General features: G+C 37.0%; 3 protein-coding genes across 3 annotated transcripts in view; 1 reads left to right on the plus strand and 2 right to left on the minus strand.

The window, feature by feature from the left end:
* Window positions 1-110: 110 nt before the first annotated feature.
* LOC132698382 (U6 snRNA-associated Sm-like protein LSm2) lies at window positions 111-1,124 on the minus strand. Its single transcript, XM_060664400.1, has 4 exons — window positions 968-1,124; window positions 846-913; window positions 703-793; window positions 111-438 (listed from the first exon to the last, which is right to left on the minus strand). The coding sequence occupies exons 1-4, from the start codon at window positions 968-970 to the stop codon at window positions 313-315; spliced, it is 288 nt and encodes a 95-aa protein (XP_060520383.1). The 5' UTR covers window positions 971-1,124; the 3' UTR covers window positions 111-312.
* Window positions 1,125-1,307: 183 nt separating this feature from the next.
* Window positions 1,308-7,047, plus strand: LOC132698381 (anaphase-promoting complex subunit 5). Its single transcript, XM_060664399.1, has 8 exons — window positions 1,308-1,534; window positions 1,594-1,908; window positions 1,959-2,269; window positions 4,119-4,300; window positions 4,359-4,605; window positions 4,659-4,895; window positions 6,094-6,825; window positions 6,883-7,047. Exons 1-8 carry the CDS (start codon window positions 1,435-1,437, stop codon window positions 7,000-7,002), a joined length of 2,244 nt encoding a protein of 747 aa, XP_060520382.1. The 5' UTR covers window positions 1,308-1,434; the 3' UTR covers window positions 7,003-7,047.
* A 1,583-nt stretch (window positions 7,048-8,630) lies between these two features.
* LOC132697806 (tyrosine-protein kinase-like otk) overlaps window positions 8,631-16,234 on the minus strand; it is an 80,638-nt gene continuing 73,034 nt past the window's right edge. The window contains exons 5-15 of the mRNA XM_060663463.1: window positions 15,701-15,861; window positions 15,321-15,602; window positions 14,921-15,075; window positions 14,728-14,869; window positions 13,604-13,912; window positions 13,280-13,549; window positions 11,377-11,652; window positions 10,584-11,272; window positions 10,283-10,528; window positions 10,001-10,222; window positions 8,631-9,855 (exon numbers count right to left, since the gene is read on the minus strand). Of these exons, the coding sequence (XP_060519446.1) occupies window positions 9,769-9,855; window positions 10,001-10,222; window positions 10,283-10,528; window positions 10,584-11,272; window positions 11,377-11,652; window positions 13,280-13,549; window positions 13,604-13,912; window positions 14,728-14,869; window positions 14,921-15,075; window positions 15,321-15,602; window positions 15,701-15,861 (2,839 nt within the window). The 3' untranslated portion in view covers window positions 8,631-9,768. The remainder of the gene's footprint in view (window positions 9,856-10,000; window positions 10,223-10,282; window positions 10,529-10,583; window positions 11,273-11,376; window positions 11,653-13,279; window positions 13,550-13,603; window positions 13,913-14,727; window positions 14,870-14,920; window positions 15,076-15,320; window positions 15,603-15,700; window positions 15,862-16,234) is intronic.

Raw genomic sequence — 16,234 nt, forward strand, 5'->3', positions numbered from 1 at the left:
ACATTCTTTGAGTAGCATTTTTTGTTCACAAATGCGATGTGGGCTTTAACAGCACTGACCAGTAACTTCAGACATTTTTGGAAAGTTTATAGGAAAAGAATAATACAAAACTAACCCAATCTTTTTTATTAAATTGTCAAAATAATTAATATGTTACATTCTTAATAAATTTAATTTCAACTTCCCAATCACACATTTGACTGGCACCTTGCTCAAAGTAAACTTACTATAAAAAAAAAACTAATGTCAAACCATGAGGGAGCCACATGAAACAAAAACCTCTTATCTCTCTAAAGTATAGTTAGATTATTATTATCGGGTAGGTACTGAAGCCTCTTTCCTTGCCGAATCTTGCAACAACTGTGTATCGACTTCATCGGCAGGCAGTTGAACATATCGAACAACAGATCCTCTTATAAAGCAATTTTTCACCGAGAGCTAAAAATAAATAATTAGCCTCAAACTTTTAGCCATATCTCTACTTCAGGATCATATTCATAATTTTGATGTTTACTTAATTGCATTAAAAATCAAATCCCTATTGCTGGGAAAGTTAAAAACTGTTACTAGAACAAAATTACAATTATGACCAATGCTGGGAATAATTTTTGGACAAAGGGTTAACTTTAAAGATAAACACCAACATTATGAATTAGCATATGACATAAGTTTTCCAATCATCCCGTCCTAGAAGGCAATTACCATGTGAGGACATTTTTCCGTGTCAGTAACGCTTATGTCTGTGAGTTTGATATTGAGGTACTGATCTACTGAATGTAATGTGCCACATATGCTGCAAGCAAATTATAAAAACAAACCATGAAAAAATCATTCCCATTGTTTACCTCAAATCATTTTTTAGCTCAACGACGACATCCTTTCCCACTAAGGACTTAAAAAACGAATAAAAAAGCTGAAAATAAAAAATAAATGATGCAATTAAATTAACATCGAAACATGTACTTACCATATTTAATATTGTTTCATAAATTTCTTGAATCAAATGTATGTTAAACGAAATTTCAGTGAGAAACGATTTGAAATTATAAACTCTATAAAATATAACCTACAAATGCCGCTTGCAGCGAAAGCTCTACCATCTGCCCGCAAACATACTAACCTCGTTTGATTTATATAAAAAACGGTGGGAAAATCATTTTCATATTCTGTGTCGCAGACTGAATAAAAATTATTAAAATAAGAAATAAATGCTCCAATTAAAGCTTTCAACAAACTAAGATTTTAGAATGCCAATTAAATAAAACTTCATTCATAAAATTTGTCTTAGAAGTTTATAAAATAAAAACATAATTTGATTGAGTTGTGAAGAGATGGCGCGACTGAATTTTTAGAATCAAATATCCTAATTCGCTATTCTTAACCATAAACTTTATATTATGAGTTGAAGAACCGGCTGACGGATATACAAACAATATGAGTGGAAGCAGAAAAAAATCTCAGCAAGAAATGATAACGCCTTATAAATTGTCAGTGGCTATTTTACTTCGCAGTTATTGTCAATATAAAGATTCTGGTACCAATTACTGCACAAAATTCGTAATACCTATTGTATTTTAAGTTCTTACGTTTCAGACGAAAAAGGAATGGTGACTGATTTTGAAAATGTTAAGTACAAGAAATCATTTTGTTTACTTGCTCTGAGGGTTTTGCAAGGCCCAGATCTGAAGCTAGCAGAATTGAAACAACTCCTAGTTTCGCGTCCTGAACTGGAATCTATGTCCCAAAATTTTAATGAGACGCTGCAGGAGGTGTATTCAAGTGGTGTTGGTTTTCTGTTGGATATTGTGGACAATTTGAAGCAGTTAATGTCATATAATAATCAAAATTTAAATGAGAGTAAGCCTATGAGTGTGACATCCATAACAGTTTCCAAGAACAGCGTCGTCGGTAAGCGTTTGTGGCTGTGGGTGTGTATACTGTTAAATTCAACAATTCAGGTTATTTTCTAAGAAGATTCATAATGTACTTTGAAAAATTGACATTTTCTGAAGTTGCCGGGTTGTATCGGTCCTTCCAGAGATATTTCAGTGAGTGGAAGGATGATTGTATATCTAAAATTGACAATACTGAAGTAAAGTACCAAGAGTGGTATGCCAATGAAACTGTATGGTCAAGAAGACAGGCTGAATTATTTCTCGCAACCCAAGCCACTTTGTTACAAAATAATGAAGAAAAAGCACTCTCCCCCGAAGAGCTACAAAATAAGATTTCCAGCATCCTAAAGTCCAACCCTGAATTGGCAGAAGCAGTAAGTTCTATTTTTTCCCAAGAATCCTAAATCTGTCCGCAAGTGCAATGCGAAAACTCTCGCCGGCTGTGAAGTAAGTGAAGTCCTGCATTGGCGCGTTTATTATAAATAATCTGAAACTGACCAGAGTTTTAATGAACTTTGATATAGCATTTTGTTTGGATAATCACTGTTATTTTCATTTAATGTCAACGTTAAATCCTTTTAGTACTTATTTAATAATTATTGGGAAGTAGTATTGGGTAGGGTAAGGTAAAAATAATACTATAGCAATCAAGTTTGGCTTATATGTATTATCTTGAAATACATATATTAATTAAATATTGTTACACATAAATACTTAAAATTAGCAAACAAAACGATTTACTTGTAAAACTTTGCGCTTTAAGGCATTCTACTATTTTAAATATACAAAAATCAACAAATACTTATAAACTAAAACTCCCTATTTTTGGATATATTAAAGAACATATTAAAAAACAAAAAATATATTAGGCATACATAGCAACTATTTATAGGTGGTAGGTAAATAATAATATGAATTTATATGTACCCTCCTATGTAGATAATATAAAAAATACATATTACTTATATACTTATCTATACTTATATACATACTTACATCTTTATTTTACAATTTTACCATATTTTCTAATTTTTTTTCTGCGGGTATCATCTTGCAAAAATTTTCTGGCCGGGGTTCTGGAAATGGATTTTTCTCTAGTATTTCAATTGTGGCATTCAATGTTGCTGCTAAAAGCTCAGGCAATACCTGCTGAGCTTCTTTTTTGGCATTCTTCAAATGAAGTCTTTTTGATCTAGATAATCCTGCTTCTCTTGGTGGCTTCTGGTTAAATAATAATAGGGTGGGAGCAGCAGTTTTTTTTAACAATCTTTTTTAAAAAAAATTTGTGGTGAATTTAATACGTCACTCAAGACAACAAAAAACCTATTAACTCATTTTGTAAGTCTCTTTCGTAATTATTTTCAGTAAAATGAACTGAGCAGACATAGCTTTTATCTGGATTAAGTTTGTCCTCTCTTTAGAACTATCCACTCGTTCCGAATAGTTCGGGATACTAGATCTTTCCCTTTGGGAAAGCGATGAAAACTACATTTTCGAGAACTTGCTTTTTCATCAAAATAGTTGTTATTTCACCCATATATGGCACATCTTGTTCCAGGCATACCTAACCATTTTTTGATGTAACTTATCCCACTATACCTACATTATTATGTGTAATATTTTGAGCTTACTTCCTAACTAATAACACCGCTAATAAGCAGCACAACACAAAACTTTTAAGCCTTTGTTTAAGGTTGAAAATATTGTTTTTCTCAGTTCTCGCCACTCAAGCACATACATTTTTAAAGTATTTGTCAAACACTGTTTTGTCCAAGTTTTTTTACAGAAATACAATTAATACAAACATAAGCGCACTACTCACTAGTTTAAATTATTTTAATTGTTCAAAGAACACAAAATGCAACGGTTTAATACGCCTGCAAATGCATTGACAGAATACACAAAAACCGTTAGAGGACTTCGCTTACGTCACAAGCGACCACGTGCCATCGATAATTTTGGCGAACATATGTCTTATGAGATTGGGCAATCCGATTCGTGGTAAGCTCTATTTTTTCCATTTCACATGACACTTATAACCTCAAATAACACTAAAGTTTGTTTGAAGGTGCAATGTCGCCAATATTACAAAAGAAACTTTGCTGGATGACGTTATTTTTTACCAACCGTGTTAAATTAAATTGGCGGAGACCGGATTTTGTGGGTTATAAGTGCAAGCCTCCGAAAAACGGACTACTTTGTGTTACCTAGTTTGTTTTGTAGCACTTTATGTCATTCCTAAATTATCTAAGGGTCGAAGAATTTTGTGGCGCGATACAAAGCTTGACGCATTGCTTTGATAGACGGCCAAACCTGGACGTAAAATGTTACAGCGTTGAAAAAAGCAAGGAGCATCGCTATGCTGCTCTCAATTTGGCAATTTTGCTGCACCATTTCGGGCATACGTAGGTGATAAGCACTTCAGCGAAAAAGAAATCGGAAACGTAATGTTTTCCTTTAAAGGAAAGAAGCATTAGCGTCTTTACGGGAATCTATTAAAACCGCGCACGAGGCAAACGATAACCTCTGCCTCCAGCACGCTTTGTCTTGGCTCTACAGACTGTCCAACGTCAACAAGGATAATTTAATTGTTCAATGCATTATTAAAACGTTCGAATTGAATATGAGTTACACTACGTCGTTGGCGTTGCAAAACTTCGCGCACTACGCAAGCGCCAAGGTGTCGGTCCAGCCGTCTGTGATCTTTGAGGTAATTTTTTCGGATGTGCGCTTGTTCTTTTTAAAACCCATCCTGATTCACAGACCTTCACAAAAAGTGATATGCTAAATTGCCAAAACAATTACAAAGATCTGATATTTAACAACAATGTAATGAAAGCGAGCCTGTGGCAACTGTACGGCAAAACCGAAATGTGTTCCCTGTGGTCTCAAATGGTGTTATACCTCAACATAGATACAAGCGGTCGTACACACGGATCACACTACGGAGAAGGATACCTGCACGCAGTTTGCAACACCGCCTTAGTTATGCTGTTACAAGTAAGCAATCATTTTTTCCACGTTTTACGTTAATCTGGTTTTTACCGCCTAATAAGACGTCAGTTAAAATTCAATATATTCACGTCGCATAACCGGTATCGCAACTTGCTGAAGGTGACAACTTGACGAAAGCGCCATCTCTCATCAATCGGATGTAATAACACGAGAAGTATGGTAATTATTGAAGTAAATTAAGATACTTGTTGGTTGGGGTCACGAAATGTATTAGGTGATATTTTCAAAAACAAAAGAAAATCTAACCTCACATATTTGAACTGAGTTGGCTTTTACTTGATGAAAATCCATTTATCAAAATAAATAAAAACTAAAAGTTCAGATATTCACGAAATTATGAGTTTTTTAAAGTTAAATTAAAGAAAATTACGAAAATCTCAGTGTTTTAGTTTTCTATCCCTAATGACTGGGAATTTTCCGACAAGATTTGTCTTTATTAAAATGTTCCATTATTTCCCTGTAGTAATATTTTTATAATATCGGAACATTCTGTTTAGAGGTTTTCTGTTTTTTCTCTTCTTTGAGAGTTTGGTTACTTTTAAATATCTCAAAAATTCATAAACCTGACGATATATTATTTACAATGTTATTTTCCAACCGTGAAAACTTCAAAAACCACTTGCAAATACAAACGCGCTCTATTTGCAAGATGATTTTTGAAACATTTAAAATGCCTATTTTAAGACAACGCCGGGCTCTATTATTTGGGGGTGTGTCTGTAAGTCTAATGTCTTCACTTTGTGCAATAGTGTTATTTAATAGTAAGCAAAATGATATATTTCATTATTTCATAAATATTGCTTGGGTTATTCAAATTGAGACTACATTTTCTCAATAATATCTTGTGTTCTTAATATCTAAATATAGTTTATTAAAACAGTATTTTTACTAATAACCTTTTTACGTTTTTTTTCTTGACTAATGTTTCTCCCATAAACTACGCTAGCCTTTGCCGTTTCATATCTCGGTTTTCAAAAGTCAAAATTCAAAGGGTGGGAAATATCTCCGAAAACATCCAAATGCTCTCAAATCCGTTCGGTAAAATCCCGGAAATGTCCGAAGTGGCTCGGATTCGTGGGAAATCTCGGTAAACACCGGCGCTGTTTACTTTCTTGGACGTCACTAACATATTACTCTTTTTCGACCAATTTCATAAAATCCTTACGAACTATGTGGCTTTTAGGGGGAATATAATTTAGTGAATGCTATTCTAAACTACGCCAGCAGAAAATTCCCAAACGAACCGCACTCGAGAGTGTGGACGATCGTGGAAAACTTTTCAATATATACGCGCGCCCTCTACAACGAGAAATGGTTAGAGGCGGAATCGGCCGCGCGAAAGCTGGTCGTTTTCGACAAATGGGAGGGTTACCTGAAACTTGCCGAGTTGTATTTCTACAAGCAAGAGTACGAGGAAGCGGCAAAATACGTAAACCTGATCTTAAAACTTTACGATCACGACGAGCATTTGAACGACGGTAAATTCTGCTTCCTCCGGGCCAAAATCTTATCCGCGGAGATACAGTTCGCTGCCAGTTATCCGGATTGTTCGAAAACGACGTTGAGTCTGATGAATTGCCTGACGGAAGCGGAAAAACCAGAACTCGCTTATCAGGTGTCGATAATTTATTTGAATTTGGCGAAAAGTCTCCTCGCCATGGGTCAAACGACCCAGGCGATGGACACGATGAAGAACCCCAAATGCATGCTGGAAGTTTTTGCGAACGGTGGTTGTTATGATAAAGCCAGAGCGGGTTTGCTCTATGTTAAATGCCTCGTAGCCGATTCTGACAAATTAGACGTCCAAAGTAGGAGAACACTTATATTGGATTGCATTGGAACATTGGACGAGGTTAAGACAGGGTTCGAGAAAGTCGAGGCGTTTTCCAGGGTGAAAGACGTTCTTTATTTGCAGGTGAGTCAGTTATTCGGTATGTTTGGGGTTTCTCTAGATACATGAGAGAGATTTTAGGCCCAACTTTACAACGCGATCGACATGAAGACTGAACGGAACAACTGTTCTTTGCAGTACAGGTTGCTGGATGAGGAGCGCAGGACGAAAAATTACCAAACTTTGATCAAGTACCTGTGAAAGTATTTCATTAAATTAAGTCAGTTAAAGGGTTGTTTTTTTAATTTATCTTCAAACCTAAATAAAAGTATAGTTAAGTAAATAGTTGCTTAAATTTATACAAATACAAATATAATTTAAAAATTCATTATTCATAAAGATCACATAAGTTTGTGGTGGACCATATGACTTAGTTTCTTCAGATAGAACTAAATAGTTTCGGTTAGTTTCCAAGTTTTTAACGACACAACTTACAGCATTAAACCGTCAATCTGAAATAGTTTTGTTTCAATTTAAAACTACCTTTAAATGTTGACAGTTTATAAAATTAAAAAACATTAAAATAAATAAGAACTAAAAGTTCAGACTTTCACGAAATTGTCTATTTTTACATGACAATTGTTTCTACAACACCGTGACATTTGATAAAGACATGGATTTTCAACAAGTAAAAGCCACCTCAGTTCAATTTTTAAAAAACATTGCTTATCTCTGTTGTAATGGGATGGCTGCGAAAATACCTGATTTTTCAAAATTTTCAAACTATCTTCTGATGCAACGGTAGTCGTACCTGCCGAACGACGACGCACACACAGAACACCGATAAATACATTACCGGGATCTGTATTACCAAACAACATTCACAGAGTATAAAAATTAAACTTACATTGCTACACCACCAAAAATAATCTGTTTGTTTCATTAAAATTTTGGCATCATCAGTTCAATACATCTTATCTACATCACAAAGAACGTTGCACATCTCATAAATTAAAATAGTCAAACGTAAATATGAAAAAAGTCGAAAATGCTCTGCTTTTTGTGTTATACGACAGACCATTGTTACTAATTTCAGAAACATAACGCCATTAGTACGCCAAAAGCTTAGTCAATCCAAATTGAAAAAGAAAAAAAAGCGACTTATGGGCGCAACTACTTTTTCTTTCAGCGAAGGGGAAATAAAATCCGCGCCAAAATTAACTCACCGGTGAATTCCCTAAAGTGGACACATATTCCAAACACTTTTTTAAATGGGTCACAATTTTATTATTTAGTTATTCCGGAGTCGAATCAACTAACATCGACAGTTTAAAATTTTGTCGTGATTTTTATATTCTAACTAACCAAAAATCAAGACTCTCCGAGAGCTATGCAGTAAATTTTATTGTGCGCCAGTGTGTTTAAAAGTGCATTGTTTTTCTTTACTATTTCTTATTCCTCAAAGTTAGTGTATAACATAACACTGTCGAATTGTTTATGGAGTAATCGTATGGTAACGTCTTTAAGCCAATGGATTGATACTGTATAAAATTAGATGAGGTGAGTTGTAAAACAGTTATAGAGATTAATTTTGAACCAGCATTATTTATCCTTTAAGGTGTCGTAAAGAAGTTAGGTTTTATTTATTATTAGTAAAATCATGCGATACTTGTACTCAATCAAAACCCGTTCTCAAACAACACATTTAATACTAGAAGTAGTATAAATCTGAGATTAGTGCTGGACCATCTTTACATTTATGTAGTACTGCTTGTAATAATTTGTATATACTTGTAATTGGCACTTTTTTTTCGTTAGAGGTTCCGGTTTGGGTGGTTTCTGTAAGGGGTAGTGAAATAAAAGGAACTATTCAAGTACACATTTATAATAATCAATAATTTAGAATACATATCACAAGAGATGATTATGCATAATTATAAGTAAAAAATTGGACATCACTCTAATTATACGTTATAAAATCATTATAAAAAGCTACAGAAGCGGTCTTCGCTACATATTCGATTTGGTTCGTATGGACAGATCAATCATTGTTTCAGTTTTTTCACTGGTATAATTTACAAATATACCTTAAATTAACATGGATTAGTTCAATAATTATTCTAATAAGTACCATTACAATCTAGAAATATCCTACAAGTATCTTATTTTAAAATGTACACAGATTTATAAACATAAATTCGTTTTCTTTTCCTAGTTTAGTGATAAATTAAAATAATTTTTTAAAAAATTGAGCACTTTTAGGGTGCCTTTAGCTGCGACATCATGTCTGTGGTTCTCGAAGTTATTACGGCGAGGAACGTGTCAATTTATAACAAAATTGTCGATATTCAACTCATCTCGCCCGAGTAATTTTTCTGCAATGTCAATTTCAGAAAATTTTTTATTTCTTTTGGTGCAGTCCTGACGCTGAGCGTTTTCTTTTGTCGGTATAGTGTCGTGTCGTTTTCCGAGTATTTTGGCAGTGTTTAGTGGCTTAAAATTGTTAAATATACAAATACAAAAAAATCGTAAATCTAACTGATATGCTCATGACTACGCGTCATAGACAGTAAAAAATTAAATAAAAAAAAAACGTAAAAAAAAATGATATGTACAATATCTAGTAAACAGCGTTACACTTTTAATAAGTCTATTAACCTCCCAGTTGGTGTGCTTGCATTATAATTACATATTTTTAAAATCGAGGAATACTGATAACGTTTAAAACAATAACTTCAGCGTTCCCATTGTTAATTGTCCGAGTGCCTTTTCTGGCGAATTCCAAGCACAACTCTAAACTATTTATAGCGTTTGAGATCCTTTGGAACCGAAATCTATATAAGAAAAAAACGAAACAAGCGAAACGATCGGGTAAAACTTAAAAACCTACGGGATAATAACTTACCTACAATATTTGAAATCCCTAATCGTTACTACTAAATGGAAGCTATTTATTACCGAATATAATTCGTCAATGTTTATTTAGTACAGTTTTTATTTGCATTTTGTGGCTACGTCGCAATCTATTTACAACGACTTGAAGATTTCGTCAAGGTCTTTCGATAGCTGGCCGAACGACGGCCTCTTTTGGGGATCGACGTCCAAACACGCATCCTAGAAAACCAAGTAAGAGGAAATCTGACTGGCCCATTGCCCCAGGGAATACATTTGTGGCAAAAAAAAAGCAATTTCATAGATGCCTTTTCGAATGGCACAACTTCATTTTGAAATGTTTGTTTGCAACACCGCCTCAAATTACCTGCAATTTTTGCAAAGGTTCGGGCGTCGATGGGTGAGATTTCCATTCCAACTTTTTCTCCTTTAATTTGGTGAGGAAGGTGTTGTCGTTGATCTTCGGATGAGGCAGTTCTCCCTGCGAGAACACTTCCCAGATGACGACGCCGAAGGAATATACATCACTCTTTGTGGAGTATTCATCTTCGTAAACTGCCTCGTACGGAAGCCATCTCAGCGGGATAACCTAAACATAAAAAAGATCATCTGTCAACGTCTGTCGGACGAAGACCCGCAATCGAAGTACCTGATTAATATGTTTGCAGTATTCCTGACTGTAGGGATCCCTCGACAGCCTGGGCATGCCGATCTTGACCACCAAAGTGGACGTGACCAAGCAGTTCCTCGCCGCCAAATCCTTATGGATCATCCTGTTGTGCGCCAAATGTTCCATACCCCTGCTCAGCTGGTGGACTATTCCTACCGATTGCCCGGTCGTCAAGGGGGGCGGGCTGTCGCCCTTGGTCGCTACCAAGAACTTTTTGAGGTCGCCCTAAACGAAAACCCCATAACGCTCCGTTATAATCCAATTTCCTTACCGTGTTTACCCAATCCGTATGTTCCAGAATCAGATAGTGGGGTTCTTCTTCGCGACAAAGCCCCAACAGCATCGTAATGTGCTCGTGATTCAGTTTACTCAAAGTATCTATTTCTCTCTTGAATTCGGCCAAGCAATTATCCTCCTTGGTTTGACTTAAAACTTTCACCAGCACCGGCACCTCCTTGTCCTCCTTACTCTCCGGTATCTCTTCATTCGAAGTACCGGACGACCTCTTCTCCAAAGTGACCAACGAGCTCTGAGAGATCTTCGCAACCATGACATCGCCGAATTCGCCGCGACCTATCAGGGTCATTTCTTTAAGCAGCGAACGGCTGAGCGAGAGTTTGTCGTAGTTGCTTTTGGATTTTTTCGACTGGGTCGACCCCTGGGAGTTGCAGGTTTCAGCTCCGTCGCTCTTCTGACCCTCTTTGTGCGTTTCGATTCCGTTCGTTGATGGTTTCGACGGGCCTGGCCCGGTACCGTTCTCTCCTCCCGTTTTAATTTCACCATGCTCCATGTCTCCGTTTTCCAATTTCGTGTCTGCGATGGGAAGCTTCCTCGATCTGCGTCTGTATCGGCACCACACCATCAACCCGATCACTAGAATAATGTAGGCACCGGCCACCGACATCGTGATAAGTACTGCTTTCGTGACAGTCGAGTCTCCGTCTGAGCCGGGATGGTAACCATCGGTACCTATATCGATAAGAAATCGCTAAAGGTTGTCTCGGATACCCCGATCAAAATCTCTAAATGCTAACACAAAAAGATATCAAACACTTCCCCAACTCTATACTCACTTCTTACAATGAGCTGCACCTCCTTCCTGTTTAGCCCGGCGCTATTACCAGCCGTACATCCGTACTTGTTCTCGTCTTCTCTGTAGACTTCCGTAATGTAGAGGGTACCGTTAGGCAGTACCGTGAACCTCGATGAATCGAGGTCGTTCATTTTCAAATTTTTGTCCCACTGAATCGTGGGCTCGGGATCGCCCTCTACCACGCAATCGATCATGACCGCTTGGTTTTCGGTGACCTCGACCAGGCTTTTGAGAGGTACTTTGAACCTGGGTGCCACTAGAAAGGAAAAAATTAGATTACGAAAATTAAAGGTTCTCAGTCCTTGACAAGTGAGCACCGCCTAATAGACCTTTGTTACATTGACGTTTGAAGAGATAACAAGACAGAAAAAAAAACAATACATACAACACAGGTTGACCAAATTATAGCAAGCTTTAATTGAAACAAACCTCATCTTGTAAGATTGTGAAGAAAAACTCGAACAAAGGGCAATAGAGATGATTGCAGAGAAATGTAGACAGAGTGCATGGACCCCAAGTACTGGTTTGTCAAGAATAAAGTGACCCTGTCATACATTGTAGGCCGGCTGAACCCATAGCAAAATCAGTCATCAAAAAATGGTCGGAAAAAGAATGGTGGAAATAGGGCATTGAATGCAGGAACGACCACAAGTGTGCAAGACCTACAAAACGAAGATACTGTCAAAGATGTTTAGCCCAATCCCAGAGAAAATGTTCTATAACTATGGAGGTTAGGCAAAAACCTCGCAACCTGATCTGTAAGAGGAAAGAAAAACCTCAACACCACCTAAAAGGTCTTAACATCAGCGAGCTTTCTGAACATTATTTATTTAGCACCACATTTAAGAGTTCCCTTAAGGTTCAAGTCGACTGTCAAGTCACCAAAGTAGCAGAGTAATCCTTAAATTTACCTCAATTTTTAAATAGCTTGTGAGGAACAAAAGTGTCGACTAATATGTCAATAATTGCAACTTAAACCTTTGACAATAAAACTTTTGCAGTTAAGGTTTTCACCTTGAAGATATTCCGTGCTGTATTATGTCTATTGTCTTAAATTTGCAGCTATCGACTTCAAATTTAGTAAGGAGGTAGAAGTCGACACCCACATTTAAATTGTTGAAACTGGGCGCCATCAAGTATGGCGAAGTATTTTTTAAAAATAAAAAAAAAAAATTGGGTTATTGTGGTTTCCAGAAAAAAATCATTCTCTCTCCAGTTCTATAACATTTATTTTAAGCATTTTTTCGGTTATATACTGGGTTTTTCAATTATTTACAAAAATCTAAAAGACCTTGAAAATGGTCGTTTTCGAGGGTAAATTAATAGACGTAAAACAAAATTCGTAAAAAGTATAGCTAATTGGTTCATGCAGTATTATAATAGAGAGCTACGATTTTTGTATTTACGGCTATCACATACGCTGTGCGAGATATTTGAAAAAATCGATATGAAAATGTCCATCGACATCGTCACGGCGTACTGCATAGTTTCTTGGACCAGGAACCGTGGGAGATCCAGAGCTATAAAGTCCATTTCGAATATTGTTTGAATTATATACAGGGTGTGTCGTTTATGTGCAAAGAATCTAAAAGATCCTAAAAATTTCGGATTTTTTAGGTAAATTATTGCCGGTAAAAGAAAAATTGGGTTTGCGAGATATTTGAAAAAATGTAATTTTAAATCGCAATTACCAGAACAAATTTTAATATTTACCAAAGTTTACCGTAAATTTGAAGTTCGACGAGATGTGAAAAGCATTTTATACAGGGTGCATGCACAATTCAATTACATCGATTTTGCGAAAGTTCCATAGTGGTCCCCAGAAGCACGATAGATAAACAGTGCTGCTCAGATCCTAACACTGTAACTGTAATTGGGCTTACCGACGACATCGATGTTTATAGTAGTGTTTATAGTCCCCTGACTGTTGCTAGCGATGCAGCTGTACCTTCCCTTATCTTCGGACGTCACTTTGTTAAAGTGTAACGTTCCATTAATGTCAGACACGTGGCTAGGGAAGTTTTCCGACGATTTTCCCTCCCTTTCCCATCGGACTATGGGCGGTGGTGTGCCCTGCGCCTTGCAATGGATCTTAGCCACGCTGTCCAGCTCTAGTTTCTTGTTGACCGGAGGCGGAACGAATCTGAGTTGCTCTACGAATGAAAACTTTCGATTTTTGAATTCCCACCCCAACTATGTAAGTTTACCTATGACAGAGATAGTGGCAGGTTGAGATAAAACCGGATCGAATCCAGCAGTAATGATTTCGCAGACGTACTCTCCTCTATCGGAAGTCTGAGCCGACTGAATGAGTAGAGTGCCGTTGTGTTTGTACACCCTGATCCTCTGGTGGTTGGAACTATTCTCGTCGAAATCGTGCCGCAGCGTTTTCCCGTCTTTACGCCACTTTACGATGGTGTATTTGTCCCAGGTGGTGTTGTAGGCGCATATTAATTCCGTCATTTCGTTTTCGTCGACCGTTACGCTCGACGGGTCCGATAAGATTTCGGGTTTTGCTGGAAAGAGCGGGTGGATGGTTCGAATGGTCAAGTCGATTTGTTAATGACACGATTCATCAACGATTTATCGAGAATTTAGGAATGATTTAAAGCTGCTATTTACTAGTATGGGCCTACTTTTAACGCATCAGAATTATTTAACCGTCTCCCAAAACAAGAAAATGAGGTATATGTCATTTATATTTCCTTTCTTTATAAATGAAAGTTTTATTGTATGTGATTCCGTATGATATTTACAAATGTAAGGTTTTTATCCCTTTTTTATATATTTTTATATTTCAATTATATTATTAAGAGTTACCATAAAACAACTAGGAACGTCGGATAACAAGAACAAAAATGGTTTTTTTTTACAATTTTTCATAAACTTCAAACGCAATTTATATAGACTATAAGAAGCACTAATTGATCATCTCTATGGATAAAAATCATGACAATACTTCTTTTGGATTACCTATACCAAAAAGATGTGATATTTAATCATCGAACGTTCTAATTCTCGTTCGCTGAAAATCTTCTGTCAGACTAGAACCGTATATAACAGGTATTTTTTAAAAAAATATTTGGGATACAATTAAACGTCGTTAAAAAAAAAATTAAATACTCAGGTATTGAAGAAATTAAAAAAAAAAAGGCAACCTTGAGGTTTAAGTATTTTAAACCCTAGAATGTTCAGGGGGGCCTGTATAAAATAGTTATTTATCGATATTTTTTTCTCCGCATTTTATTGTAATCGCTTAAAACGTCCTTATTCGAATTCGAATATCAACTTGGCAACTGTAGTGAAAATTCATATTTGTGACGTCACTCACTCGTTACGACTATTGCAACCGATTTTTCTGTTTTTCCCGCGATGTTCTCTGCGACGCAAGTGTATTTCCCTGCGTCTGCCTCTTTGACGTGTTCAATAATTAGTCGACCATCGTCGACGTGGACATCTCCCCTATCCGAAATCTGTCAATAAAAAAAAAGTCTCATCCACGCGGGAAAAAACCACGAACTCACGGTATGTCCGTTGGGATTCTGCCACCATTTCTTGGCCGGCGGCAAACTCGAGGGTTCCAAGCAAGTGAGTTGAAATAACGACCCTCTGCCCACTACTACGGCGCCGTCGTTATGCAAAGGAGGTTCGAAAGATTTATCAGAAAACGGTTCCAAATCTAAAACACACCAAATCAAATACTTGCTCGCAGGTCCTAGAGAATCTAGTGATCACACCCGGAGCAAAAATGATAATTCTCTAATGAGATATTTGGGAACAGTAGTAAATTTACGAAATATTTCATGACATAAATGATATATTAGTTGCAAATGGAATGAATGAATCAATAACTCATCAAATCTTAGGTTAGGTTGAAATTCATCGCTTTTGCTTGGAGTGTGATAGATAACCTAATCCACTCACAGGCTAGTTTCAATTCGGCAGTGTAGCTTTGAGGTATGTCGGAGGACTCGCTTTTGATACCGACGCAATTGTACCAACCCTCGTCCGTGTCACGAACGTTGTTAATCTGCAGGGTGCCGTTGGAATGGACGGTCAGCTTGTCGTTGGTCTTCAACGGACCGGTCTCCTTGAAATACCACTCCAGAACGTCCGCGAGTTGATAAGAACAATGGAAATAAGCACTTGAGCCTTTTTTCACTATTTGGTCCGCTGGGATATCCCTTATTAAGGCGGTGTTGTCGCCTAAAGGACAAAACCGGATTGTTAGTTTGTCATTTTTTTTTGCATATCCATAAAAAATATGACTTGAAATCAAGCAAAACTTGCAAAATAGCAAATACCTGGTACGGCCATGGCGTAATTTTTGGCGCTGCGCTTGGTACCGGCGGCATTCTTAGCCGTGCACCTGTATACGCCGTTGTCCGACGTTTCGGCCGACTTAATCACCAATCTTCGTTTCTTCATTTCCAAGCGAGAGGTGGCGGTCAGCCGATCTGCGTTCCTAAAAAAATTGAAAGTGAATGCCTCTTTCTCCGAACTTCTTACACCATATAACGGGCGATTCAATAAGAGTGAAAATAAGCCGCCAAGAAAACACCCCACAAGGTTCCCTAGTCGTCGTAATTCGCTTAGCCGAGAACTTAACCCCGGGGTAGCCTCAAGCTTAAGGGTGTAACTGATACGGTCGGAGTTAAGAGGGTGGCGCACCCTTTCAGCGTCCCTTCGTCGAAATGTCACCGTAATTCAGCATAATACACCTACTCGCCCTGTTCAAGATAGGAAACTTGGAAGGGACTAAGGGCAACAGCCGTCGAACGAGAAGAAAAAATCGACCTTATATATCACAAGATATAGATTATAGTTATTTTTTAATT

The sequence above is a fragment of the Cylas formicarius genome, unplaced genomic scaffold (assembly GCF_029955315.1).
Source record: "Cylas formicarius isolate icCylForm1 unplaced genomic scaffold, icCylForm1.1 PGA_scaffold_2__14_contigs__length_35257938, whole genome shotgun sequence".
NCBI classification, from domain to species: Eukaryota; Metazoa; Arthropoda; class Insecta; order Coleoptera; family Brentidae; genus Cylas; species Cylas formicarius.

Coding starts and splice junctions, on each gene's coding strand:
- LOC132698382 (XM_060664400.1), bottom strand. Junction 794..845: donor GAGCTAAAAAATGATTTGAG/GTAAACAATGGG, acceptor ATTTGCTTGCAG/CATATGTGGCACATTACATT. Junction 439..702: donor CGGAAAAATGTCCTCACATG/GTAATTGCCTTC, acceptor ATTTATTTTTAG/CTCTCGGTGAAAAATTGCTT.
- LOC132698381 (XM_060664399.1), top strand. CDS start 1,435: ATGAGTGGAAGCAGAAAAAAATCTCAGCAAGAAATGATAACGCCTTAT. Junction 4,301..4,358: donor CTGCACCATTTCGGGCATAC/GTAGGTGATAAG, acceptor TTTCCTTTAAAG/GAAAGAAGCATTAGCGTCTT. Junction 6,826..6,882: donor AAGACGTTCTTTATTTGCAG/GTGAGTCAGTTA, acceptor GAGAGATTTTAG/GCCCAACTTTACAACGCGAT.